At 37.1% G+C, this 26,376-nt stretch overlaps 2 protein-coding genes across 2 annotated transcripts in view; both read right to left on the bottom strand.

Moving 5' to 3' along the window:
• The window catches only part of LOC128588814 (ankyrin repeat domain-containing protein 26-like), a 60,984-nt gene extending 54,232 nt beyond the window's left edge, over window positions 1-6,752 (bottom strand). The window contains exons 1-6 of the mRNA XM_053595603.1: window positions 6,554-6,752; window positions 5,425-5,503; window positions 2,829-2,857; window positions 2,662-2,743; window positions 339-367; window positions 172-253 (exon numbers count right to left, since the gene is read on the bottom strand). Coding sequence (XP_053451578.1) covers window positions 172-232 — 61 coding nt within the window. The 5' untranslated portion in view covers window positions 233-253; window positions 339-367; window positions 2,662-2,743; ... (1 more) ...; window positions 5,425-5,503; window positions 6,554-6,752. The remainder of the gene's footprint in view (window positions 1-171; window positions 254-338; window positions 368-2,661; window positions 2,744-2,828; window positions 2,858-5,424; window positions 5,504-6,553) is intronic.
• The window catches only part of LOC128588813 (putative ankyrin repeat domain-containing protein 30B-like), a 48,096-nt gene continuing 22,031 nt past the window's right edge, over window positions 312-26,376 (bottom strand). The window contains exons 4-11 of the mRNA XM_053595602.1: window positions 20,009-20,115; window positions 13,200-13,288; window positions 7,819-7,894; window positions 6,965-7,010; window positions 5,425-5,503; window positions 2,829-2,857; window positions 2,662-2,743; window positions 312-367 (exon numbers count right to left, since the gene is read on the bottom strand). Coding sequence (XP_053451577.1) covers window positions 312-367; window positions 2,662-2,743; window positions 2,829-2,857; window positions 5,425-5,503; window positions 6,965-7,010; window positions 7,819-7,894; window positions 13,200-13,288; window positions 20,009-20,115 — 564 coding nt within the window. The remainder of the gene's footprint in view (window positions 368-2,661; window positions 2,744-2,828; window positions 2,858-5,424; window positions 5,504-6,964; window positions 7,011-7,818; window positions 7,895-13,199; window positions 13,289-20,008; window positions 20,116-26,376) is intronic.

Genomic DNA, 26,376 nt, shown 5'->3' with positions numbered 1-26,376 from the left:
AAAAAGTAAAAATTAGCTCATTAGTGGGAACGAGACTCTATTCTTGGCTACTTGGCAGGCTAAAGTACCACGGTCATTGAGCACAGGACTTTAAAGTTGAAGTGAGGTATGACCACACAAATGCACTTTAGCATCCATAAAAAAGGAGATACTTTCCCTTTAAAAAATTACCTTTTATGGATGTCCCTATGTTCTTCTTTCTTACTGACTTCTCTGCAACAGATTCTTTCATATCAATGGCTGGCTGAATGGGCTTAGAAATGAGATATTTCACAAATAATGTATATTTGATACAATATGCAGTGAATAATTCAAGATAAATAGAGAAATGTTATTACCTTCACTAAAGGAGGTTTCCAAGAAGACACTAGAAAAGAAAAAAGGACAATCAATACTGAAGATTACACAAATGTAAATATGGCAAAGCCAACCTTATATTCATGGAGAGTGAGTCTCAACATGAACCCTCACGCTTGGCATTCAAATGATTAGACTTTTATATAAGGACGCAACATGACGGAAATATGCTGAAGAAAAATAGGAAAGCAGCTAAGATTTGAAAATTGAGATTATAATCCAAATGAGAATGATAGCCAAAATACAAGTGTATACCTCTGCTTATCTGAACACACTGATTGATGAAGAGGACAGTCATCTCTACTCTGACAGGACACATGACCCTGAGGGTTAAATGGCAAAACCAAAGGCAGAAAGCCACAGCATATCTTTAACACATCAGAATCATTTTATCATTATGCTACTAATGTTTGTCATTTTCTTCAGTCGGAACTATAATTTAGGATGTACATGTTTGTGAAGACAGCTCAGGTGAATGTATAATCAATTCATAGTGAAAGAAAGTGGCCTGACTTGAGCAGTTATGACATACACAACTACATTATTAGTTAATAAAATAGACATTTTTTCTCAATACCCATGTCATATGCCTACATTTTGTATCCTCTAGTTCAGCAATCTTAAAATTTCTTCTTCTACTCATATAAGGACATATGTAAAACAGATATGAAGAGTAATGTACACTAAGCTCTGATTATTTAATTCTTTATCAGGAAGAACAAATAGAATTGCTACATAACTATTAGCTATTAAGAACATTTTCTATGTCAAAAATATAATGTTTATTGATAATAACAATGGAGGTCAAGGAATGAGGTTTATAATTTTTGTCTCTATAATTAATTGGTTTGGTCTACCTTCCTAGTATCTTAAGGATTTTTATGAAATTTCTCTTTAATAGGATATTAAAATGAGCATGGTGGCTCACACACGTCCTCCTATGTGGAGGCCAAGGCAGTCGTATAATTTGTGGCCAGGCATAAACAAGTGTAGGCAACATAGCAAGACCCCACCTCTACAAAAAAAAAAAAAAAAAAAATTGGGTGGTGTGGAGGTGTCCATCAGTGGCACACAAATGGCTGCGCTTGGTAGAAGGCTCATGATAGTCTAGAATTTAAAGGATCTATGTTGAAGCCATGGCACTCCCACCTGGCAAACACAGCCAGACCCACCCTCTAATGAACTGATTGATTATGACAGACCTTTTTTTTGGTCCATATGGATAGATTTCAGTCACAGAATACTAGCAAAACAAAAAAAGTATAAAATGATGTGTACAGTGTGCATCCTTTTAAATAAAACTTAGGATAGGAAGACAAATCCTATGTAGTATTTATGACCATAAAAATATTAAGTCAAAAGGACCAAAAGTGCTTGAAAATGATAAACTACCTCCATGGGAAAAAGTTTGAATAGTAGACAACAATAGTAAGGACAAAACATTTCAGAATCACTGTTTAAATGGCTATGTCTACAAAATTGTTAGTGTAGTATAATTAATTACTGACCTCATTTGTAATCATCCAATATCACACACACAAACAGGATCCTGCTCAGAACATCTGACTGACTTAATATCATCAATGTAACAATAGGAGGAAATAATTAAAGTTATAATACAAGTGACATGGAAGCAAGTAAAGCTTTCCAATCGGATCAGAATTCCCAAGAGCATTTGAAACACAAACAAAAACTGCAGTCTCATAGTTCAGTCTGTGATTTTCTGACAAGTACAGTGATTCCAAACATGGAACTTCAGAGGTTGGGACATAAAATTAGAAAATAAAAGCATGAAAACATAGCTTCTTTAAATATCACTGTCTTACGGTTGTAACTTACTCAATTTTAAACATTGGTACCAACAATACTACTGGCATTATTTATGTCAAATGCTTCCATCAAACTTGGGAAAGTAGAATTAGGAATGAAAAGACTCTGATCATCTCAACTATTTTTAATATAATCGTTTCCAGACTAAATTTTGTATTGAAAAATGTACCTGATTGGGGCCCAGTACCCTGACTCAGGCCTGCAATATGGGGGTCAGTAGGGAACAACATTTTGAGTTCAGCAGTTTGCCAGCTTCCTTACAAACATAGTGAGACCAGGTCATTACAGAAGAAAATAAATAAAAATTAGCTCAGTTTGTTGGAAAGACCCTGTACTGTCTCTAACTACTCAACAGGTTGAGGGAGAGTAATCGCTTGGTGACAGGACTTTGTAATTACACTGAACTATGGTCAGACAACTGCACTTCTGCTTGGGTAAAGGAACAAGATCCTATCTGTAGAAAAAAAAAATTACCTGATGTGGATGACTGTATTTTCCTCCTTCTTACTGCCTTCTCTGGAACAGATGCTTTCAATTCACTGGTTGGCTGGGTGGTCTTGGAAGCAAAGTATTTCAGAGATTACGTGTATTTCACACAGTATGCAGTGAATAATTCAAAGCAAAAAGAGAAATATTATTACCTGTAAGGGAAGATGTTCCCCAGGAGACCCTAAAAAGCAAAAGGGACACAAAATTGATGCTAATGATTATATAAATGGCAATATGACAAACTCAAGCACATATTGATGGTGTGTGAGTCTCAAAATAAATGATTTTGTTGTTTTAAAAATAGAAGAGCATCAAGAAGAAAAATAGAAATTTAGGTGTTCTCCAATGTGCAGTTAAGATTTCAAATGAACAATTGAAACAATCATGTTCTAAATGATTATGGTAACTAAAAGATAAATGTGCACCTCCACCAATCTGCACATGCTGATCAACAAGGAGTGGAGTGGTCACCATTCTAAGAAGCAAATCTTGACTCTGAGAGGATGGATGTCAAAGCCAATGGCAGAATGCTACAGCATACCTTTAATGCAACACATTATTATACTACAATATTCGTCATTTTCTTCAGTTAGTCCTCTGATTTCGGATGTACACATTTGCGAAGACAGTTTTTGTGAATGTATGATGAATTAATTATGAAAGAAAGTGGTCTGCATCGATCAGTTTGCACATACACTTGCAGCATATTAGTTAATAAAAATATGCATTTTTTTATACCTACTTGGGTTATCAGAATGCCTACTCTTTTGTATCCTGTAGTTAAGCCATCTTAAAGTCTCTTAATCACTCATTCAAGAACACATATAATATACACCTAAGATATAATGTTTGTTAAGCTATTAGTGTTTCAATGTTTATTAAAATGGAAAAATTGAAGTAGTATGGAATTATTCATTATGAATAATATTTTATAATTCAAAATCAGTGCAATATTTTTAGTAAACTGAGAGAGTTAAGGAATTAAACTGATTCCTCAGTAAACTGAGGAATTAGCTCTGTAATTTATTGTTTTTAAAATTATTTTTCTGGCTTTATTACATTAATCTCATTAGGTTTCAGAAATTAATTAGCCTCTTACAATAAACAGACAATGCTTTTTAATCATAGCAATCTCATAAGATTAGTTAATATCACATCAACATATATCTGTGATATATTTAAGTAATGGAGAGGAGATATCAGTCAGGGTGGTGTACCACAATTTTAGTTATTTCTGAATTTTTTTATTAATTCATAACTGTGTACATAAATATATTAATGGGGTACAATATGCTAATTTGAAATACAATGTGGAAAGCTTACATTAAACTTGTTAACATAACCATCACCTCACTTAATTATTTGTTGTGGCAAGACGTCTTTTTTCTTACAGTAATGTGTAGACAGGCAAAATCTAATCTTCCGCTTGAGTACAGAATTGCTGAAGTATATTTCACCTGGTCAGCATTGACTTCTCTCGAGTTTCTTATCATCACCTGCAGAATTACCTCGCCGGTTTGTTTCCTTTCTGTTCTACTCCACTCACAGTATGTCTTCTTTTGCAAAACCCATGTTGAGATCATGGTTGTTACTTCAGCATTCTTTTGATAGATAATTTCTAAGAATTCTTTCCTCTTTATTTAGCAACAATCAAAAGTAATTTTGATTTCTTTTTCTCTTTTCTTGTCCCTCTCCAGCTAGAAACATATGGGATCTTTGAACTAACCCCATGGCTCGTCTTCCAGTTTTCCCTGTGGGGAAGTCTGTCCCCTTGCTCCTCAGTGTGTGTTCCAGGGACCGGCAGCACAGGCATCACCTGATTGTTTCATGGCAGTGCAGCTACCTAGATGTGTTTTAGTCACAATGTGCACTTTTAACAAGCTTCCCTGCAGATTTCTTACCATCCGAGAAGCTCTGCTTTACACCTAGGGTGCTTCCACATTCCCTTACCTAAACTTCCCCTTCTGACATATAGTCTCAAGATTCTCCCTTTCACATATTTTAATTTGAAACTGCATTGCCTATCACAAAGTGTCTTTTGGACTTTTTATCAGGCTATAGCTTGCCTCATCTCTTTATAACTAACCCTACTCTCTTCACTCTGTTGCCCTGATTCAGGCCTTTATGTGACTGTCCTTTGAAGTGACATCATTTTAGATGATACTGAATTTTATCTGTGTATGTCTCGCCCTGTATGTGCACATTCCTCCATGGTAGATAGCTCTGCAGGATCAGGGAACTCAATCCTCAGTGCCGCCCCAGCAGTGAGGAGGACAGGAAGAGAAGAGAAATTCTGCTCTACTTCTCCGACATGTTTCTGCACTGAAAGCTCACCTCACGTTCTTCCCACCGTGTTGACACCCTGATCTTCCTTTCATTAAGGACGTATCTCACTGGACCACCCTGCATCACAGACACCTGCTTCCTGTCCCTTCACGTTGTCTTCCCGGTACTCTCTGCCCCGCTCATTCAGCAGCTCCTCTTTACTCCTTTCCTTTTCCTAATTTCCTAACTTTCCTCAGGTCACAGAATACCTTGAAATGGAATTAAAAAGTCAGCTCCTTTGATGACACTCTCCATTTAATCTGCTGCTCATATCTAATAAGGTGTACAACTTATCACCATTTCACTTCTCTTTTTTATTATATGTTTAGTAGGTGACTTTCCTTGGCTACTGGAATTTATTGGTAATCATGTTTTAAAATAAATATTGGGCAAATGACTTTTTAAATAAAATCAAGTTCTCACCTTCTCCTTGTTCATTGACGGCACTTTCTCCTTCTGGATCTGCAGCCCCATCTGGGTCATGAAAATCCTCAGAGAAACTCTGTTAATATTCATATCAATGATGAGTTTCAGTTAAAAATAATGTTACATCAATATTTCCTAATCACCTTCTTCAAAAATATCTGCATTTCCTATTTAAAACAATTATAGCTATATATAACAGAGGCATGCATTGAAAATAAAGAAATATTTCAACAGATGATCTCATATATTTGCACGATATCAAGTTTATTTTTTATCTGTATGTTGCTGTTGATTCTTTAAACTGAGCAGGGAAGGTCATAGACACACATTCACAGACATAATATGATCTTATGTGCATAGTTCAACAAGAACTAACCTCAAAATACCTTAACTTTTATTTTTCATGAACACAACAGAACATGCAAAAGATATACAATATATTCTCTATAATTTCTAAAGTATTAAACTGTTAAAGTTTAATTAATTATTAATTTGGTTGTTCTATTAACGATCACTGAAATAATTACAGATTTTTTTTTTTTTTTTTGTGACAGAGTCTTACTATGCAACCCTCAGTAGAGTGCCATGGCATCACAGCTCACAGCAACCTCAACCTCTTGGGCTCAAGTAATTCTCTTGCCTCAGTCTCCCTTGTAGCTGGGACTATAGGTACCCGCTACAACGCCTGGCTATTTTTCTTTTTTAGAGATGGGATCTTGCTCTTGCTCAGAGCTGGTCTCAAACTCATGAGCCAAGGCAATCTACCTGCCTCGGCCTTCCAAAATGCTAGGATTACAAGCATTAGCCACCTGAAATAGTTCTTTAGTTTTTAGATAAACTGAACTTCAGAACCCAAACTGATTCTTTACAAGTTAAAGGAAGTTATGAAGCCTTATTATTTTGTACTATACTACTGTGGTTTCTTAAGTGAAACTTGTAAATTAGCAGAATTGTACTACACAGCTGTAACATACATAGCACATAATTACTTTAAATTAATTATGTTCTGAAAAATGCAAGTAAATAATTCCTATGGGCATAATCAAGAGATGATAAGGTTAAAACAGTTACTTTTATGTTTTAACATCGCTCAATGTTTATGTTTTAAAATAACAAGAGATGGTACCTGCAAATGCAAACTTGGTTCTCCAGCTGCCTGTTTTTCTGATCCCAATGCAGATATCACATCTATAAAATGTTATTTACAGATATATCGGTAAGAACACTTTTTACTATGAAATTTAAAGACATATACAACTCTGTCTCCATTTATTTCAGTGAAACAAAAGTAAAAGCAGAAAACAATCTCAGAGTGTTTACGTACTTTCAGGAAGATGTTAGTATAAAGAAAGATAACAAAAGGAAGATTTAAAAGAAATGGAACAATTGTGTCTAAGCCTGCTAAGTACTGGTAATAGCATTTTGGCATTAAACATTTTCCAGAGATATTTTCTAACTTACCACCTCTATTATTTTTATACACAAAAATAAAATTGTCATTACTTGTTTGCTTGTGGTAAGGCACATTCAACGATACCAATATCAGTTTGTTTTTTTCCCGTGGCTTGTTTTCTTGTTCCCTCCTATTCAGAAAAAGAAAAAGAAAAAAAAAAAAAACACTTCAGAACATGTATTCACGCAGTCAAACACCAATTCAGTCTTTGAGACAAAAAACATTCACTGTGTTTATGCAACCCTGGCACTATCCTGGGAGAATCTGAAAAAAGAAATAGAAGACAGCTGTGCTCTGTGGGCAGAGAGACACACAGGACAGGTAAGGAGCGTCTGAGTCACTGGTCCTACAGTCATGGTGAGTAAGCAGAGCAAAGGCACAAGGAGAGCACAGTCAGCTCTGCTGGGGCAGCTCAGGAAAGATGGGGCCAAAGCGTGACAGACACCACGTGCAGTGTGAGAGCTGGAGGGTGTCTAGACAGGAGCGTGAGCAGAAGGCTGAGGCACAAAACCACACCCCAACAAAGTAATGTGGTCACACCGGGACAGTGACAGGAGAGGAGACAAAGAGAGAAACTGGGAGAACCAGGCCAAATGACAAACTGCATGTGTCAAACTAGAATGTGAGCTTTTTCCTTCATGTAATGGGGTGTACTCAACAAGCAGATGCGTTAGACCATCACTAACATATTTCAGAAACGTCACCCTGGCAGCAAATTAAACACAGACAAACAAAGAAGGGACAAAACTAGAACAGAAGACTTCAAGAAAAAAAAAAACAGTCAACCAGTGATATTTCTACTAAATGGTTTTCTGTGACCAACTTTTCATGGAAAACATAACATGATCATAGTTAGACCATTGTCAAATTTTAACAATAAATACTACATAAAACTAGATTCAGAGTGAGAAAATTAATGATACAAGAGACAAGTCTACCTTGGTGTCAGAGTCAAAGTCTTCATGCTCTGGAGTATGCCGTAAGTCGTCATGGACATCCAGAGCGTCAGAAATGCTTTAGAGCAGAAACAGACCACAAAAATGAATGGGTTCATTACTTTAAAAACAAACAAACAAACAAACAAAACCCTTCCAGGTCTTATATGGGTGCTCCCTCAAAAAAAAAATAAAAACAAAAACCAAACACACAGGGGAAAGGTCACCTAGTACACATTGAATCTGTCTCTGAATACAGTTAAAGGTGGCTTTTTGTTTTATAAAAAATATTTTAGTTATCTATTTATGCCTCTATCTCTCCCAATCTATGAAATATTCAATGAGACACCCTGAGTTCCACAACCAATAGTGACAGGCAATATATTGGCAGCACCTGAGAATACTCTGTCTTTGCAAATTCTCTGCCTTGAAGGCTAAACTGAAAACCCAATTAACGACCGACATAATTTGTGTTACCTGATCTGGGAATAAATCTGATAAGCTTGAACAAAGTAGAACAATACCTTTATTATCTATCTTATTATCCTTTATTATCTATTTCTGGTTCAAAGCCTAATCTGTGTCACTTGAATACGGCAATGGTGGTTCTTCAGCATGGAAACCACTTGCATGGAGCCCCACTGCTTCCCCTTCCTCTAAAATAGTACAGGATCGAATGGCAGGTCTACTTTTAGTTCCTAAGTGTTCTCCAAACTTCTTTCCAGAAGGAAAGTATTAGCTTAAATTTTCACCAGCAGAACTTGTTTTACATATAAGCTCCCAACATACTGTGTCCTTCATTCCTGTGATTTACCTTTACCAAACTTGTCATAAACCAAAATATGATCTCTTTCCTAAAACCCTCATTCCTGAAAAACCCACTGCTCCTTCTTTTCCAGCCTGGCACTCCCTTGCTAATCCCATGTATGTCCACTTCCACTGGGGTCTCCAGCTGATTCTGTTCTTCCCTTACGCCATTGGCTTCACTAGACCACTCACCTTTCTTAAAACACTCATAGCCCGGATGATGGAAGAAGAGCACTGGGCTATGAATTAAGGAACTTGAGTTCAAATTTTATTTCTGTCAATAATTACTATATCCAAATAAGTCACTATAATCTCTTTGAGTTTCAGGTTCTCCATTGAACAAGCACTTGACTAGTATGTTAAACACAGCTGAAGCACTAGAGGGGACTTTCATTAGTCTCCAAGATTTCTTGAAACACTGAAATACTATGAACTTTTGATTTTATCTATAGAGAAGTGGGGCACACTCAGCGAGCAGAAATGGGAAAAATAATAGAACGAAGGAAACATCCCATAAAGCAGAGAAGAAAGTTGAAAAAGAGAACAATTATAGAGAACTCATGGAGGAAGAAGAAAGACCTTATGAAAAAGAAAAGGCTTCATGGAAGTAGGAAAAGGAAAAAGTCTAAAGATAAAACCAAACTGGAAGTCAGTAAGTAGCAAAATCAATTAGAAACAGCCTGTTAACCAGTTTGGTGTAAATATTCCAAGTCGTATATAAAATCATCACATTGTACCCCGTAAATGCAGTAATGTTACACAGTTATGATGTAACATAAAAAAAAAGTGGAAGGGAGTAGAAGACAACATTGAAAAAAAATTAAAGGGGAAAAAAACAGCCTTTCAATGGATGCTAAATATTAATTAGCATAACATGATCTATACACAGATATCCTTTCTTTACAGTAATAATGATTCATCTCTAGAACTTGCCTGGTCTTGCTTATGTAAAACCTATAGTGCTGTGGGCACAGCTAAGTGAGATCTGTCCTAAAACCTTTGAGGATAAAAGCAAAGTACTGATCACCACTGCCACTGTCAGACACATGAAGACAAACTTGGACTAACCAGACTTCTGAGGAGATGTCTGAGAGTTAACATGGAACCAAGTGTGATTGTCTGACCTGAACAGACTCAGGCCTGGTTCCCCACTCCCAGGACAGTGCAGGGTGTAGTGACATGGGCTGTTGGGCAAGACCAGGGATTCGGGAGCCACACAGGTTACTTGTCAAATCATGAGTCAGCTACTTATTAAATGTGGGATCTTGGGCCAATTAATCAACCTCTCTGAACCACCCTCACCCAGTTAGTAAAAAAAGTAGGTTATAATAGTGCAGACACATTACAGAGCTGTTAGCGTGACTACAGGAGGTGACAGATGCGCAGCACACAACACACAGTCTAGCCCAGAGGAGAGCACTCAACAAATACCAGTTTCTTTGCTCTGTATTCTCTTAATTATTATATAATTTTTTAAACCTATAAAATCCTACCTGGTTACAGAGTGTTCAGTAGTCTCACCCACTATTAAAGAAAAAAATCAAAACATTTTAAATCAACAAGAGAAAAATGTAGGATATTAAAAGCATAGGAGAGCATGTGGCATGTGCCTTAATCCCAGCTACTCGGGAGAATGAGAAGGGAGGATCATTTGAGGAGCCGGGAGTTTGACTGAACTTAGACAACATAGCTTCCTAATTCATCAAAACAAATCATACATAGTTGTGTGCATTCTTTAAACCTTGTCAAAAAAACAAGACTCTGAGGCTTGGTTACAAAGTACCCCTTTGGGGCCAAACAGCAAGTACCTTTGGTTTTGTTTTCTGGGATCTTGGTTATCTAGGGTCAATCAAGAACCAAAACTACAAAATAGAAAACTTCAGAAATAAACAATTCCTAAGTTTTAAATTCTGCATGTTGTGAATGGTGCGTTAAAATCTTTGGGCCTCACATCAACTAGCATGTGAACCTTGCCCTTGCAGGTGCACACACACCATCTGTGCTACTACCCCTAGGCATCAACATGGTCTGCCATCATGTCCAGCCTTCAACATCATCACGGCTTAGTGACACAGAGCAGCTGAAGGAGATGATCTCCTATCAACTGCAGTGAGAAGGCCAACAATAGCCTAACGCAACACCACAATGCCTACATCCTTCCTGGCACTTCTTCTCACCCAGAAGCCTGTGTCATCTCACAACATCATAAGAAGAAGTATGAGAACAATGCAATCAGATATTTTGAAAGACAATATTCACATAACATTTTTTACAGTATAGTGTTATAATCATTCTCTTTTACTATAAGTTGTTGTTAATCTCTTAATGTGCCTCATTTATAAATCAAACTCAATCATAGATATTTGTACAAAAAAATCCCTTGTACACACAGGGCTTGTTAGACCTGCAGGTTCAGGGATTCACTGGGGTCTTGGAATGTGCCCCCCACAGATGAGGGGGGCAGCTGTACTTAGGTTGCTGTGACACAACTCAGCTTCCACAGCTCTTTAGTTCAGAGTGTCCAGTTTAGGACAAAACTACCCATCACCGGGAACCTAGGCCCTGCTCTCTGTTTTCAAGGCAAACATAAGGAACAGGCCAAGGGCAAGGATCTTTGCAGAGACACTGTGGCTGCCAGTGGAGAAGAGCTTGCAAGAGATCAGTGCACTTCCTGTCACTGATCCTCTTCGGGAGAAGATGCTAGTGCATTTACTTAGTTCCAGCTCTTGTCTCTGCACTATTTATAGTGCTAAAAAGGTTCAAATTCCCCTGCCATTTTACCTCCCACAGAAAGAACCACTGAAAATATTACCGCCTGAAGAGCTCATCTACTCCGAACCACACCTCATATTCACATGAGCTCTAGAAACACTGCGAAGGTGGTGGCAAGCTGACAGAAGTACTATCAATTCACACAGGCTAAATGGATGTGCCAATAATCCTCCCTCTCCCTGGTGGGTGGGAAAAAAAAATTCTTTTTCGCTTCATGTAATGCCAAATAGAATGACTGCGTTCACACTCCTCATGACAGAAAATCAGGCTGTGTGTAAGTCATGTCATCTTAACATGGGTAATCTGAAAACCAATCCCCTCAAGGAAGGAAACCAGTGAGGGGCGTACCTGTCTATCTACAGTATTCCCTGTCTAGTCTTATTCCCAACTGCAAGGTAAGTGTGAGAGACCTAGCCATTCCAAGTGTGAAAGTAAAATCTCTACAGACTGTCCTCTCCCCTTGCCACAGTCTACCTGGACCCATCTCATGGATTCCAGCCAGTGTTGGGTAGTACGTCACAACGCATGATGCCATTTTTCTCAGGCCTCCCTGTTACATGGAAACATCTATAGAAATCATGCCTGTTTTAGCACATAAAGTATGTGCTGTGCAGGTGAACAAAATAAAAAAAGGGAAACTAAGGCAAGGACAAAGAACATCTTCAATGACTACCTTCATTACCTTGAAACTTTAATATTTACATATTCAAAAAGATGCCCACTCTATTATACCAAGTATATGACTATGCCGGAAAAAGCAAAACTCAGGAGAAAGCAAAAGATCAGTGGTGCCATGGATTAGTGCAAAGGGAGAGGAGGAGAAGGTGGATTATAAAGAACTTTTAGCACAATGGAACTATTCTGTATGTGATATGCAATGACAAATACATGTCATTATATATTAATCCAACCTCGTAGAATGTATGAAACCAAGAGTGAACCCTAATGTATACCTTGGACTTTGAATTATATGATGTGTTAATGTAGGTTCATCAGCCGTAGCTATTGTCCCACTCTGGTGGGGATGTTGATGATGGGGGAGGCTGTGCCTAAGTGGGGGTGGGTTAGGGAGTATAGATATGAGGACTCTCTTTACCTTCTTCTCAATTTTGTTGTGAACCTAAAATTATTCTAAAATATAAAGTTATTAATTTAAAAATATATTCTCTGAACCTGCTGTTATGCTATATTATAGCAGACTATAGTCACCTTAAAAATTGGAGATAATTAAATATGAAATAATAGATTACAGATATTTTCTCACAGGTTGAAACACAAAGCAAAATTTCACTGTAAACTTAGGCAAGAAAGCAAATGATAACAAAGATCGAGCATTTCATTTTCTTTCATGATGACAAACAGGGGGTTCACAATATGAATCAAATCTGGGCATTATTTTCACTCCCAAAATATTGAGAGAGTATAAATGTTTTTCTTACATGAGTGATTTTGTGACGTTTGAGTCAGGGTTATCAGTGTGTCTGTCACCTAACTAGTGATCGCTATACCCATTAGGCAGGTTTCTGCCCTTCCCTTCATCCTCTTCCTCTTTTCCAAAGATTTTCCTCTGACCATAGTGAAATAACTGAGTATTTTTAAAGACACTAATGTTTGAGGTTACAAATTACCTACAAGTAACTTTTTAAATAATTCTGAGTTGTAGACTGCAAAGAAAGAAATTAAGAAAAAAATACACAATTTACACATTGATTTTTTAACTGTTCTTCTGTGATAAAAACTTCCTCATTTTTACTTTTTTATCTATTGTATGACGACAACAAATAATTCACTACCAGCGATCTTACCTGGATTGATGTTTTCATTTTCAGTAGGATTTTTAGGGTTTTCAGGATTTATACTTTTTTGCATATATTCAGAAAGTACTTGGTGAATGCTATGTACAAAAAAAAAGTAATAAATAAAATTATTATTTTAATACTCACATGAGAAACACTTAAAAATATCTGAAGTTCTTAGATTATTCCAGACAATATCAGAGGTAACATCAGAACTTCGATTATAACATACACTTCATAATTGTAAGCTCCACAAAGTTCTTTTAATTTTCTTATTAAAAAAGAAAAAAAAAAGTAAAGTCACCAGGGATAGAGGGCAGTATAGCTCTGTAAATTAACTTACATTAGCATGACATAATGGGAAGTGTGCTGAACTCAAAAGAAGCCCTGGCTCTCCAACCACAGCTATTTGTCTGACCTGTGTATACCAATATGTAAGCTAAGGATGAGGCTTGGGTCTGTTAGATCCAACTAACCTACTTCAGATTCAGAAATGTCTGTGGCATGGCTTCCTGCTGAGGTATAACATGGAAATATTTTTAAAATTTGAGGTGGAGATGCAAGTAGCTTCAGAGAGCTCCATATATATGGAGAACCCTATCTATGCCTTGCACTTTGGAACCCCTTATGATTGTATATATATATAATTATTATTATTTTTTTTTTTGAAGACAAAGTCTCACTCTGTTGCCTTGGGAAGAGTGATGTGGCATCATAGTTTACAGGAACCTGACACTGTCGGGCTCAAACGATCCTCTTGCCTCAGCCCCCCCCCAGTAGCTGTGACTACAGGGCACCTGCCACAATGCCTGGCTTTTTTAGAAAGGGGGTCTCATTTTTGCTCAGGCTGGTCTTGAACTCGTGAACTCAGGCAATCTGCCTGCCTCAACCTCCCAGAGTGCTAGGATTACAGGTGTGGGTTACTATGCCCAGCACAGAGATTTCCATTAGTAAGAACACAGAGCAATTAAGAGGTCAAGCCCAAGTTACTTCCCACTACTCTAGGGAATAATAATATCAGACCTTCTACGTACTAAGGAAAGGTGATACACAGGCTATAAAGAGGCCTCAGGGTACAAGATATGCTAGCAAAGAAGAAATTCGCATCTCTTCTGGAACATTGTTTGAACCTCTTTGATGGTGAACAATTCTAACTAATATCCACTTGAGAAAGGACAAACAAGGGCCTCAACCGATAATTTATCACTAACTTGAAGGCAAAGTCTAAGCTATGATGAAGGGTCTCATAAGGTGTTCGATACAGAAAAGGGCGGCTTTCCTCATACTGTGTGCAGCTAAACCTAGGAGGTTCAGCTGCTAGAGCAGGGGGCTGGTGCCTTGGGAGCAATGGCTGAACAAATAAGCAAACAAATATGGACTAAAAACAAACGAACAAACAAATACTTTGAAATCTAAGATCGAGCCCATGACCACTGACGGATATGGTTCAGCACAAGGGCATCCAGGTAGCAAAGGTCAGTCATTACCACACTGCAGGACTACTTCAATAGCAACAACACAGAAACACTTACCAGTGGAAGCCACAGACTGAGTAGAATGTCTTTTTTCCTCCTCCTCTGACTTGTAAAAGAGGACCCTATCTATGCCTTGCACTTTGGAACCCTTTATGATCTTGAAAAATTCAAAGAGGAGCTTATAAAAGATAGCCCCCAGGGGACAGCATAGATTTTTTGATGAAATGGACATTTTAGGACCCAAATAAATAGTTAGAAAAATCAGAGATATGACACTATTTTTATCTCCTTCATAGAATTTATATACAGAATGAAATGAACAGCACAGTCATCTCTAGGAATAAAGCTGTTAAAGGTCCTGAGAGAAAGAATCCTGCACCCATTACTCCTTGTAACTAGTCTATCTTACCTTAATTTCTGGCTGATGAAGTCAACTGGCTCACTACCATTCCAAAATACCATAAAGCAAACTAGGAAATCTCACCTCATGTGTAAGAAAGATGAGATAGGTACATTTATTTTAAACCTCAATATAGGATTAACTAATCTTTTTTTTTTTTTTTTAAGAAAATAGGCTTAGGTGGGACATTTCTTTTTTTTTTTTTTGTTGGGGATTCATTGAGGGTACAATAAGCCAGGTTACATTGATTGCAATTGTTAGGTAAAGTCCCTCTTGCAATCATGTCTTGCCCCCATAAAGTGAAACACTTACGCTTTATAACCACTATTAATGGCATAGTCTTTTGCAGTCAATCGAAAGACATCTCGATAAAAGACATCAATACTTTGCTGAAGAAGAAACTGGACTATATCCTCTGACTGAGAACGTACAGCAACTATGAGGGAACTTCTAAAATAACAAAGAGATAACATCAGTATTATGAACTTTAAAAAATTTATTTAAACAATTAATTTGATATACTTTACCTCTGTAACATCTTCTCTGTGTGGAGTTTACCATGTACTAATAAACACAAGCATCTTGGGTGCTCAAGTGTTCATCTTTGTAAGAAGCCTCCCATCCCACTGGGGTATTACAAAGTACCAGTTGCTAATTTAAAGTCCGTTGATTGGTAAGAAACTATGCTGAGGTCACTTATCCAACATACACAAAGATTTAAGTGAGGAATTCTCAATTTCTTCCCTAATCTCATATACTATGGTATAAATTCAAAGTCAGCTATGGATCAGATAAGTAAGCTTAAGATAATAAGAGCGAAAATACTAATAACAGTAGTCACACACACACACAAAAACAGTAGTCACAGTAGTTTCCGTTAATGATGCTGATGTTCATGTGATAAGAACTTGATGTTATATACATAATCTTACTCACATAAAACAATCCTTAAAGGACATAATTTTATACTACTTTTCATGTGATAAAACATAGTTGGTGGCAAGTAGCGTTCCCCACGTCACATACTTCCCAAGCCAGGAAGCTCTGAAGTCAACAGTCTTGCAGGCTTCTAATGTTATTCCCTTTACTCCTTCCTACCCACCTGTGACTTGTCTTAAATACAGGAAATATTCATCTCAAAAGCTATCTTTCTTTACTGTGCCCAGACCAAATAAAAAATAAAATATCAAAATACAGTAGAAATTAAACATGAAAAATAAAAAAAAAACCTGATTAATCCATGGTATCTGGTAATACCAACTAAAAAGTGCTCAGAGGTAACCTAAGATCAATATTCTTTAATGGAACAACTGAAAGTAAAGAGTCATCCAAAAATCAAAGTGATTTTCCACTCCAAAGTACTGGCTTCTCAGCAGAAATCCTAGAAATGCAAAGGTAGAGGGCCTCTATCTTCAATCTTCTGAAACAGAACAACTGCCAGCCTAAGATTTTGTATCCTGAAAAACTAAGTTTCATATTTCATTGAGAAACTAAATCTTTTCCAGACAAGCAAACTTTGATGAACTTATTTAGACCTGGTTCAAATATGCAAATCTATGATCTGTGTGTATATAACTGAATAAAAAAAGGAAAAAAAAAACAAATATATATTTTTCACATAGATAGAAGTAAAAACAAAGACCCTATGATCATTGCAATAGATGCAGAAAAGATATCTGACAAAGTTCAACATCCTTTTTAAATAAGAACATTAAGAAAATTGGGATAGGTGGGACATTCTTCAAAATAGTAGAATCCAGCTATGACAAAACCTCAGCCAACATCATATTAAATGAAAAACAAAAACAAAAAAACTATAAGTATTCCTGCTTAGAACTGGAACCAGACATGGATGCCCACTCTTGCCACTACTATTCAACAGTGCTGAAAGTCCTGCCCAGAGCAATGAGACAAGAGAAGAACATCAAGGGTATCCAAACAGGAAAGAAGAAGTCAAACTATCACTCTTTGCTGACGGTATGATTTTATAAATAGAAAACCCCAACAACTCAATCAAGGGACTCTTGGAATTGATAAATAAAGAGAGTGCCATCTCAGGTTACAAAATCCATGTACACAATCCTGTTGCTTTCATAAATGCCAACAATAGTAAACCATCAAGTCATGATGCCCTTCACAATAGTATCAAATATAATGAAATATTTTGGAATACATTTAACAAAAAAGGTGAAGGATCTCTATAGGGAGATATATAAAACACTAAGAAAAGAAATCACAGCGGATTTAAAGAGATAGAAAAACATTTACTGTTCATGGATTGGCAGAATGAACATTGTTAAAATGTCTATATTATCCAAAGTGGTTTATGGATTCAATGCGATTCCTATTAAAAATACCAATGTCATATTTTGAATTACTGAAATAATAGTTCTACACTTTATATGGAATAAGAAAAGACCCTTGAATAGCCAGTGCAATCTTATGTAATAAGAACAAATATGGGGCATCACTTTATCACAATTCAGGCAATACTACAGGGCTATAGTAATCAAAACATCATGGTATTATCATGAAAATAAAGATAAACTCTCTCTCTCTTTCTTTTTTGTTTGTTTGTTTGTTCGTTTAGTTGCCCTGGGCCAGGTTCAAACCTACCAGCCCTGGAGCACATGGCCGGCACTCAATCACGTACACATTCATAGGAATGGTAAAACATAACTATAGTCCAGAAAGAAGCAGGGAAGAGGAGGAAGAGGGAAGGGGAGTGGGGAGGCCAGGAGGAGGGAGGGTATTTGGGGGGACCTCACCTAATGTGCTAATGCAACGATACATTTGAAAACTATTAAGAATAGAGTATAAATGTCTTACCACAACAAATAAGTAAGGAAATGTTTATGTCAATCAGTTAGATGTAAGTGTTCCACATTGTATATCAAATCAGCATGCTGCACCCCCAAAATGCATTAATGTACACAGTTATGATTTAATAAGGAAAAAAACCAAAGGTAAAGACCTATGGATCAGAACAGAAAAGAATCCCTATTCAATACGTGGTACTGGGAGACCTATATAGACACATGTAACAGACTGAGACAGGACCCACACCTCTCACAAAAATTAAGTCACGATGTATAAAACATTTAAACCTAAGGCATGATGCTACAAGAAATCTAGAAGAAACAGTGTTGGAAAAACTGTTATAGATATCAGCCTAAGGAAATTTACAAAAAAGACCCCAATGGCAAAAATAAGTAAATGGAACCTGATGAAGTTTAACAGCTCCTGCACAGCCAAGGAAGGACATAATCAACAAAGTAAATGCCACAGAGTTGGAGAAGACACTTGCATGCTACACATCCAAGAAAGGACCAATAATGAGCATCTCCAAAAAACTCAAGTCCATCAATGAGAAGTGACCAATCTCATTAAAAGCTGGGAAAAGAGATATGAACACAAACTTTTCTCATGAAGATAGACTAATGGCCAACAAACACATGAAAAAATGCTCAACATCCCTAATCATCAGGGAAATGCAAATCAAAACGACAGTGAAAATATTTACTAGCCCTTAGGGAGAATGGCTGACATTATAAAATCCCAAAGCACAGATGCTGGCATACATGTGGAGAGAAAGGAATATTCATACACTCTTGGTGGGACAGCAGACTAGTCCAACCTCTATGCAAAATATGGATATTACTCAGAGAACCTAAAGTGGACCTGCCATCTGATCCTGCAATCCCTCTACTAGAAATTTGCCCAAAGGGAAAAAAAAAGACATTTTATAACAAAGACACTTTCACTTGAGTCTTGATAGCAGCACAATTCACAATTGCACAGACGTGGAAACAACCCAGTGACCATCAACACATGGATGGATTAATAAAATGTGATATATATATTTCATGTGTGTGCATCTAAACATGCATACATGCACCATCAGATACTATTCAGCCACAAGAAAAATGGTGGTCGAACATCTTTTGTAACAACATGGATGGAATTGGAGACTATTCTCTGTGAGGCGCACGGCCTACAGATACATGAAAAAAAAAATGCTCATCATCTTTAATCATCAGATAAATGCAAATGAAAACCACTTTGAGATATCATCTAACTCCAGTTAGAGTGGCTCACATTATAAAATCCCTAAACTGCAGATGTTGGCATGGATATGGAGAAAAGGGAACACTTCTGCACTGCTGGTGGGAGTGCAAGCTAATACGTCCCTTTTGGAAGAGACAGAGAATACTCAGGGATCTAAAAGTAGACCCTCCATCGGATCCTGCAATTCCTCTACTAGGTGTATATCCAAAAGACCAAAAATCACTTTACAACAAAGATATTTTCACCAGATTGTTCATTGCGGCTCAATTCATAATTGCCAAGTCATGGAAGAAGCCCAAGTGCCCATCGACCCATGAATGGATTAATAAATTGTAGAATATTTACACCATGGAATATTATGGAGCCTTAAAAAAGATGGAGACTTTACATCTTTTACGTTTACATGGATGGAGCTGGAACATATCCTACTTAGTAAAATATCTCAAGAATGGAAGAAAAAATGTCCAATGTACTTAGTACTATTATGAAACCAATTTACAATCACTCACACTTTCATATGAAGACTAGATCACAACTATGGCCCAGGATGAAGGCGGGGGGAGGGGGGATGAGAGAGGAAAGGGAGATGGGAGGGGAGGGGGGGAGGTCAGATTGAGGGAGGGTGAATGGTGGGATCATACCTATGGTGCATATTGCTCATATGAAAGCAAAACTCCAGAAAACTTAAGTAGGGGAGGGGGGAGAAAGGGATGTATAGATTTCCACCCAATGGGTACACTGTACCCCGTGGGTACATTGTACAATTTCTGGATGAAGGGCACACCTATAACTTTGACTTAAAATGTATAAAAGCAAACTATGTAACCAAATCGTATGTACCCTCGTAATAGTCTGGAATAAAAAGTCTACTGTACCTTTCATGTCTATCAACTGCATTTATATCTGCTTTGTTCTTCACCAAGAATTCCACCATTTTAAGACTTTTTACATTTATGGCAAGTAAAAGTGGTGTAAGTTGCTTCTGTAAAACAGGAAAAACAATTTATAATTCACAAAATCACATATTCCTCAACTCAAGTGAAAACCTCACGTAAGATTTCATGAACGTACACAGGTAATGTAGAAAGTAATAGAAAGCACTTCCTTCCTTCTGTGCTTTCCAGGCACTGCTCCTTCACCTTGAATCACCCCTCCCCTGCCTCATCACATTAACTTCGGCCATCTCTAAAGCTCGTTTAACACATTTACCACTTTGAAGACTCTGCTTCTATCATGGAATTTATCATGGTGTAGTGTAATTGATTGTCTCCCTTCGAAACCAGGAGCTCCTTGAGGGCACAGGCTATTTCTTTTACCCCTATATTCGGAAATACTAAGACACAGTAGTAAATGCTTTGAATATTTTTATTGAATTATGATCTAAATTATTCTCTTTAGAGCAGTGTTTTGTAAACTATGTGTCAAAGAATATTTACATCACTGTAAGTTGAGGATTATACCCATGAGAAAGATTCCATAATCTATGCTTAAGATTACAAATCTGTGCACTATGAAGAAATTTCATCATCAAGAAATCTTTACACTTTGTTTGATCCCCATTTTACAACACCATTTTGAACAGACATTAGCACATGAGGAACTCTAGTTTGGGAGATAAAGTGATGAGAGCTTTCCATCAAAGTGGGAGCTTTCTTCCCGGTTTCACTAACTTGCTTGGATTTCTTCTGTAAGTAGCATCAGGATCCTAGATCCCAAAGTCAGGCACTCCTGCTCCATATGGATCACTAAGGAAATGGACTCTGAATTAGAAGAGCTGGGTTTGAAACGAACTTTAATTGCCAATTATTAAATGGTCTATGGGTTTTCTCTTATTAGAAATGATAGTTTATCTTAGTTGTTAGAAAGCTTGGGATGGAATTTTATTTGAAATGATAACAATAATTCTAGTTTCCTCATGTGTATCTCCTTTTAAACATTCATTTCCATTCTGTTCTTTTTTATTTTAGGTAAAATAAAAATCATAAATAAAAATAAAATGCCTTATCAACAAAAATTCTAATACAGATCCATAGAGATTTCTTGTTAGCATAATGAAAGCCACTACATATGACTGGCATTTCTCTAAGGAGAAAGATCTAGTGTTGTCTACAGTATGCATAACTTATGCAACTATAACCGTAAGGGACCTAAAAAGACATTCTAATGTGAAGGTAACTATTTCTGGCATATATAAAGAAAACGAGGGCAGGTGCAGTTTCTCACACCTATAATCCTAGCATCCTGTTAGAAGATGAGAGAAGAGGATTGCTTGAGATCAGGAGTTTGAGACCAGCCCAAGCAAGAGGGAGATCCCATCTTTACTAAAAATAGACAAAAATTACCCAGGCATGGTGGCACATGCCTATAGCCCCAGGTACTGAGGAGGCTGGGGCAAGAGGATTGCTTGAGCCCAGAAGTTTGAGGTTGCAGTGAGCTACAATGATTCCACTATGCTCTAGAGCTGGGGTGACAGAGTGAGACTCTCTCCCAGAAAAAGAAGAAAAAAAGACAGGAAGGAAGGAAGATAGGGAAGAAGAGTGGGAGGGAGGTAGGGAAAGAAGGGAGGGAGGGAAGGAAGGAAGGAAGGAAGGAAGGAAGGAAGGAAAGAGAGAAAGAATTGTCAAATCAATTTTAAATTCCACAACTCAACCCTATTAATAAGGGATTTGTACAAAATATAGACTATCCATTTTAGAGAAATCTAAACTGTTTTGAAACCTTCAAATCTTTATCAAAATATGCCATAAAGCAGGAGTGGTACACTGAAATACTTACAGAGACAAAGTAGGTGATCTGAGTGAAGTACCCAGGTATGCACAGCATTAAAGTGGATGACCTTGGTAAATGTAGAATGTAAATGTTTTGGCACAGTAACTGAGATAACACCGGAAAGGCTATGTTAACCACTGTGATAAAAATGTGTCAAATGGTATATGAAGTGAGTGTATGATGCCCCATAATCATATCATTGTATACAGTTATGATTTAATAAAAAAATTAAAAAAAAAATAAAGTGGATGACCTGTGCCTCAAATAAAGGGGCAATCTCTGCACAGCACACTCAACAATATTATGGGCTCAGGGATAGCAGGTTTCATTCTGAAGAGAAGCCTGAAGTCAAGACTTCTGCTTGAGTCTCCTAAGGTCACAGGTTGGCTCACTCTATGGATGCAAACTAAACCTACCTATGGGCCACACTTAGCCTTTGCGTTTTCCTATTTGCTATGGATGTACCATGATTTTCATTTGGTCACTATGTGTGAAGCAAGTATTTATTTCCATGTAAAATCTTTCCTTTCTTTGGTATCATATGTTTTACTAAAAGAAATCAAGTCACAACATGCAATAAATATTGCTATTAAAACTCATAATAAACACTTCAATAATTATTCCAACAATTATTCTGATCATTATTCCAATTATTCATTTATAAACTATATTGGCATTGAATTTTCCCTGGTTGTTAACCAAATAGATGGCTAGTTCATAGGATTGCTGAAACTACATCGTTTTTGAAATTCCTATCTCTAGTCTTCTACATTTGTGGTTTTCAATGCTTAAAACTGCCATGCTGATGGTGCCAAAGCTATACGAACTTACCAGACATACTAAGATATTCCATAATGCAGCTTCAACTAAAAACTTGTTCAATATTTGCTACTTATTCCACTTGAGATAACCCTACTTGTAATAAACATTTGTCAACGTAAGTACCTGAATAACAGAGAGAAGACCCTAAAAAATGCAACCTCTACTACTGAAAGACTGAACATAATCTAATTTGAAATCAACCACTTCATGGCAGTGAATGATTGGTGGTTGGAAGGAACACAGTATTATCTGTAAGCTGACAGATGTTATCAATAATATTCCCTTTAGCTTCTCAACCACAGAGGTAGAGAAACAGAGATAAAAGACAGGCTAATGTTACTGGAAAGGAGAGACTTGAAGGAAGTGCCACCCATTAAACTCCAACTCCTCTACAGTCTTCACAACAAGGTTTTTGAGATATGGGAATTCACACAGTACATTCATGTGTTCAGTGGTTATTAACCAGGGGTGTAGTAAAATCTCAAGGAAGTTTCTTACTATTGTTGTTTTACTATTGTAGGTCTTGCTTGTCACCCAGCCCCAGATTGAGTTCAGATTCCTAGGCTGAAGCAATCTGTCCACCTCAGCCTCCTGGGAGCTGGGACTACAAGCACATGCCACCATGCCTGGCTTTAGGAAAATATTTTTAAATATCCTTGTGTCTTATTAGGATTAATAAATCTGTACCTAGATTTATACTATATATTTTTAATCTCCCCAGGTCACTATGATGCACAATTCTAGCTGAAAACCAGTGCAGCTGACCATCACTTCAGTCTCATCTCTGATCCATAGACGATTCCCTTTATTATTGGGGAATCTAGCCAGGAAGAAAGCGGAAAGAGTAAGAGATGGAGTTATTTATTGAAAATTACATTTAATTTTCCAGAAAGGCAGAGAGCAGGTATTAGCAAACTCAAAATGCAATCTGATTTTCCTTTTAATAAGCTCCTTATCTCCCATTTTCCTACCCAGACATTTCAGATTTGAAAGCAGTGTCCAAACTTGTTATGTGAGCAGCCATTTCTGGCGGGATAGGAGGAGTCAGGCAATCATCTCTTCTGCCCTCTGGCTTCCTATTTGATGTCCACTGACTCGCTGCCAATCTAGGTTCATCAGAGTCCTCTTACCACCGATCTCTAGGCAAGTTTAGTACTCATTAACTCTCTTTCCCAAATAGAGAATGATCATCCCCTAAACTGAAGAGAACCTGGTTTAAACGCATAAGCTGGAAAAACAATAGAAGGAAAAAATAATACAGACAATAAATGACATCTTGGTATTTCCCTTCAATTATTTAATTTCCAAACGACCTGCATTATTTATAATCGCTTTGTGTTTTTCTTTCCATTTTTCTCTCTTAAGCATTGACACTGACAGATAAGTCTCTTTCTCACAGAGATTTATGTTTTAGGAATTTGTGAACAATAAGATTTCCAATTATAGTATTGATAGAATTAGTTTGTTTTGGAAAAGTTTTAAGACAAAGCCTATTTACAGTGCAAATTTTCCTTTCTTGTGGTGTTTTACACTAATTTAAAAAAATACCTTAGGTGGGAAAAATATTCAAACAGGAGAAAGTATTAAATTTAACAAATTTAGTTTACAATAAATCCATATAAGAAAGCTATATTCCCTACTACTTCTTTTTTTTTTTTTTTTTTTAAATTTTTTTATTAAATCATAAGTGTATACAATGATATGATTATGGGGCATCATACACTCACTTCATAAACCATTTGACACATTTTTATCCCAGTGGTTAACATAGCCTTTCTGGCGTTATCTCAGTTACTGTGCCAAAACATTTATATTCTACATTTACCAAGTTTCGCAAATACCCCTGTAATATGCACCACAGGTGTGATCCCACCGATTCCCCTCCCTCTACCCACCCCCCCCTTTCCCACTTCCCCCTATTGTTAAGTTGTAGCTGGGTTATAGCTTTCATGTGAGAGTCCCAAATTAGTTTCAGAGTAGGGCTGTGTACATTGGGTATTTTTTCTTCCATTCTTGGGATACTTTACTAAGAAGAATATGTTCCAGCTCCATCCATGTAAACATGAAAGAGGTAAAGTCTCCATCTTTCTTTAAGGCTGCATAGTATTCCATGGTATACATATACCACAATTTATTAATCCATTCGTGGATCGATGGGCACTTCGGCTTTTTCCATGATTTAGCAATTATGAATTGGGCTGCAATAAACATTCTGGTACAAATATCTTTGTTATGTTGTGATTTTTGGTCTTCTGGGTATATGCCCAGCAGAGGAATTACAGGATTGAATGGCAGATCTATTTTTAGATCTCTGAGTGTTCTCCATATATCCCTCCAAAAGGAATGTATTAATTTGCATTCCCACCAGCAGTGCAGAAGTGTTCCCTTTTCTCCGCATCCACGCCAACATCTCTGGTCTTGAGATTTTGTGATATAGGCTAGTCTCATTGGAGTTAGATGATATCTCAAAGTAGTTTTGATTTGCATTTCTCTGATGATTAAAGATGATGAGCATTTTTTCATATGTCTGAAGGCCGTGCGCCTGTCTTCTTCAGAGAAGTTTCTCTTCAAATCCCTTGCCCAGCCTGCGATGGGATCCCTTGTTTTTTTCTTGCTGATGCGTTTGAGTTCTCTGTGGATTCTGGTTATTAAACCTTTGTCGGATACATAACCTGGAAACACCTTCTCTCATTCTGAGGGCTGTTTCCTTGCTTTACTTACTGTGTTCTTGGCTGTGCAGAAGCTTTTTAGTTTGATCAGGTCCCATTAGTGTATTTTTGAAGCTGCTTCAATTGCCCGGGGGGTTCTCCTCATGAAATACTCACCCAGACCAATTTCTTCAAGGGTTTTCCCTGCATTCTCCTCTAGTATTTTTATAGTTTCATGTCTTAAGTTTAAATCTTTAATCCAATGAGAGTCTATCTTAGTTAATGGTGAAAGGTGTGGGTCCAAATTCAGTCTTCTGCAGGTTGCCAGCCAGTTCAGCCAGCACCATTTGTTAAATAGGGAATCTTTTCCCCACTGAATGTTTTTAATTGGCTTGTCAAAAATCAAATAGCGGTAAGTAGCTGGATTCATCTCTTGGTTCTCTATTCTATTCCAGATATCTACTTCTCTGTTTTTGTGCCAATACCATGCTGTTTTGATCACTATCGATTTGTAGTAAAGTCTGAGGTCTGGTAGTGTGATTCCTCCTGTTTTGTTTTTATTTCTGAGTAATGTCTTGGCTATTCGAGGTTTTTTCTGATTCCATATAAAATGAAGTAATGTTTTTTCAAGATCTTTAAAATATGACAGTGGAGCTTTAATAGGGAGTGCGTTGAAAGTATATATTGCTTTGGGTAGTATGGACATTTTGATAATGTTGATTCTTCCTAGCCATGAGCATGGTATGTTTTTCCATTTGTTAACATTTTCAGCTATTTCTTTTCTTAGAGTTTCATAGTTCTCTTTATAGAGATCTTTCACGTCTTTTGTTAGGTAAATTCCCAAATATTTCATCTTCTTTGGCACTACTGTGAATGGGATAGAGTCCTTAACTGCTTTTTCAATTTGACTGTTGTTGGTGTATATAAAGGCTACCGATTTATGAATGTTGATTTTGTAACCTGAGACGCTGCTGTATTCCTTGATCACTTCTAGGAGTTTTGTA

This window comes from Nycticebus coucang, chromosome 6 (assembly GCF_027406575.1).
Source record: "Nycticebus coucang isolate mNycCou1 chromosome 6, mNycCou1.pri, whole genome shotgun sequence".
Taxonomy (NCBI): domain Eukaryota; kingdom Metazoa; phylum Chordata; class Mammalia; order Primates; family Lorisidae; genus Nycticebus; species Nycticebus coucang.
Note: the sequence above shows the minus strand (reverse complement) of the source record. Positions and strands in the feature narration are given on the sequence as shown.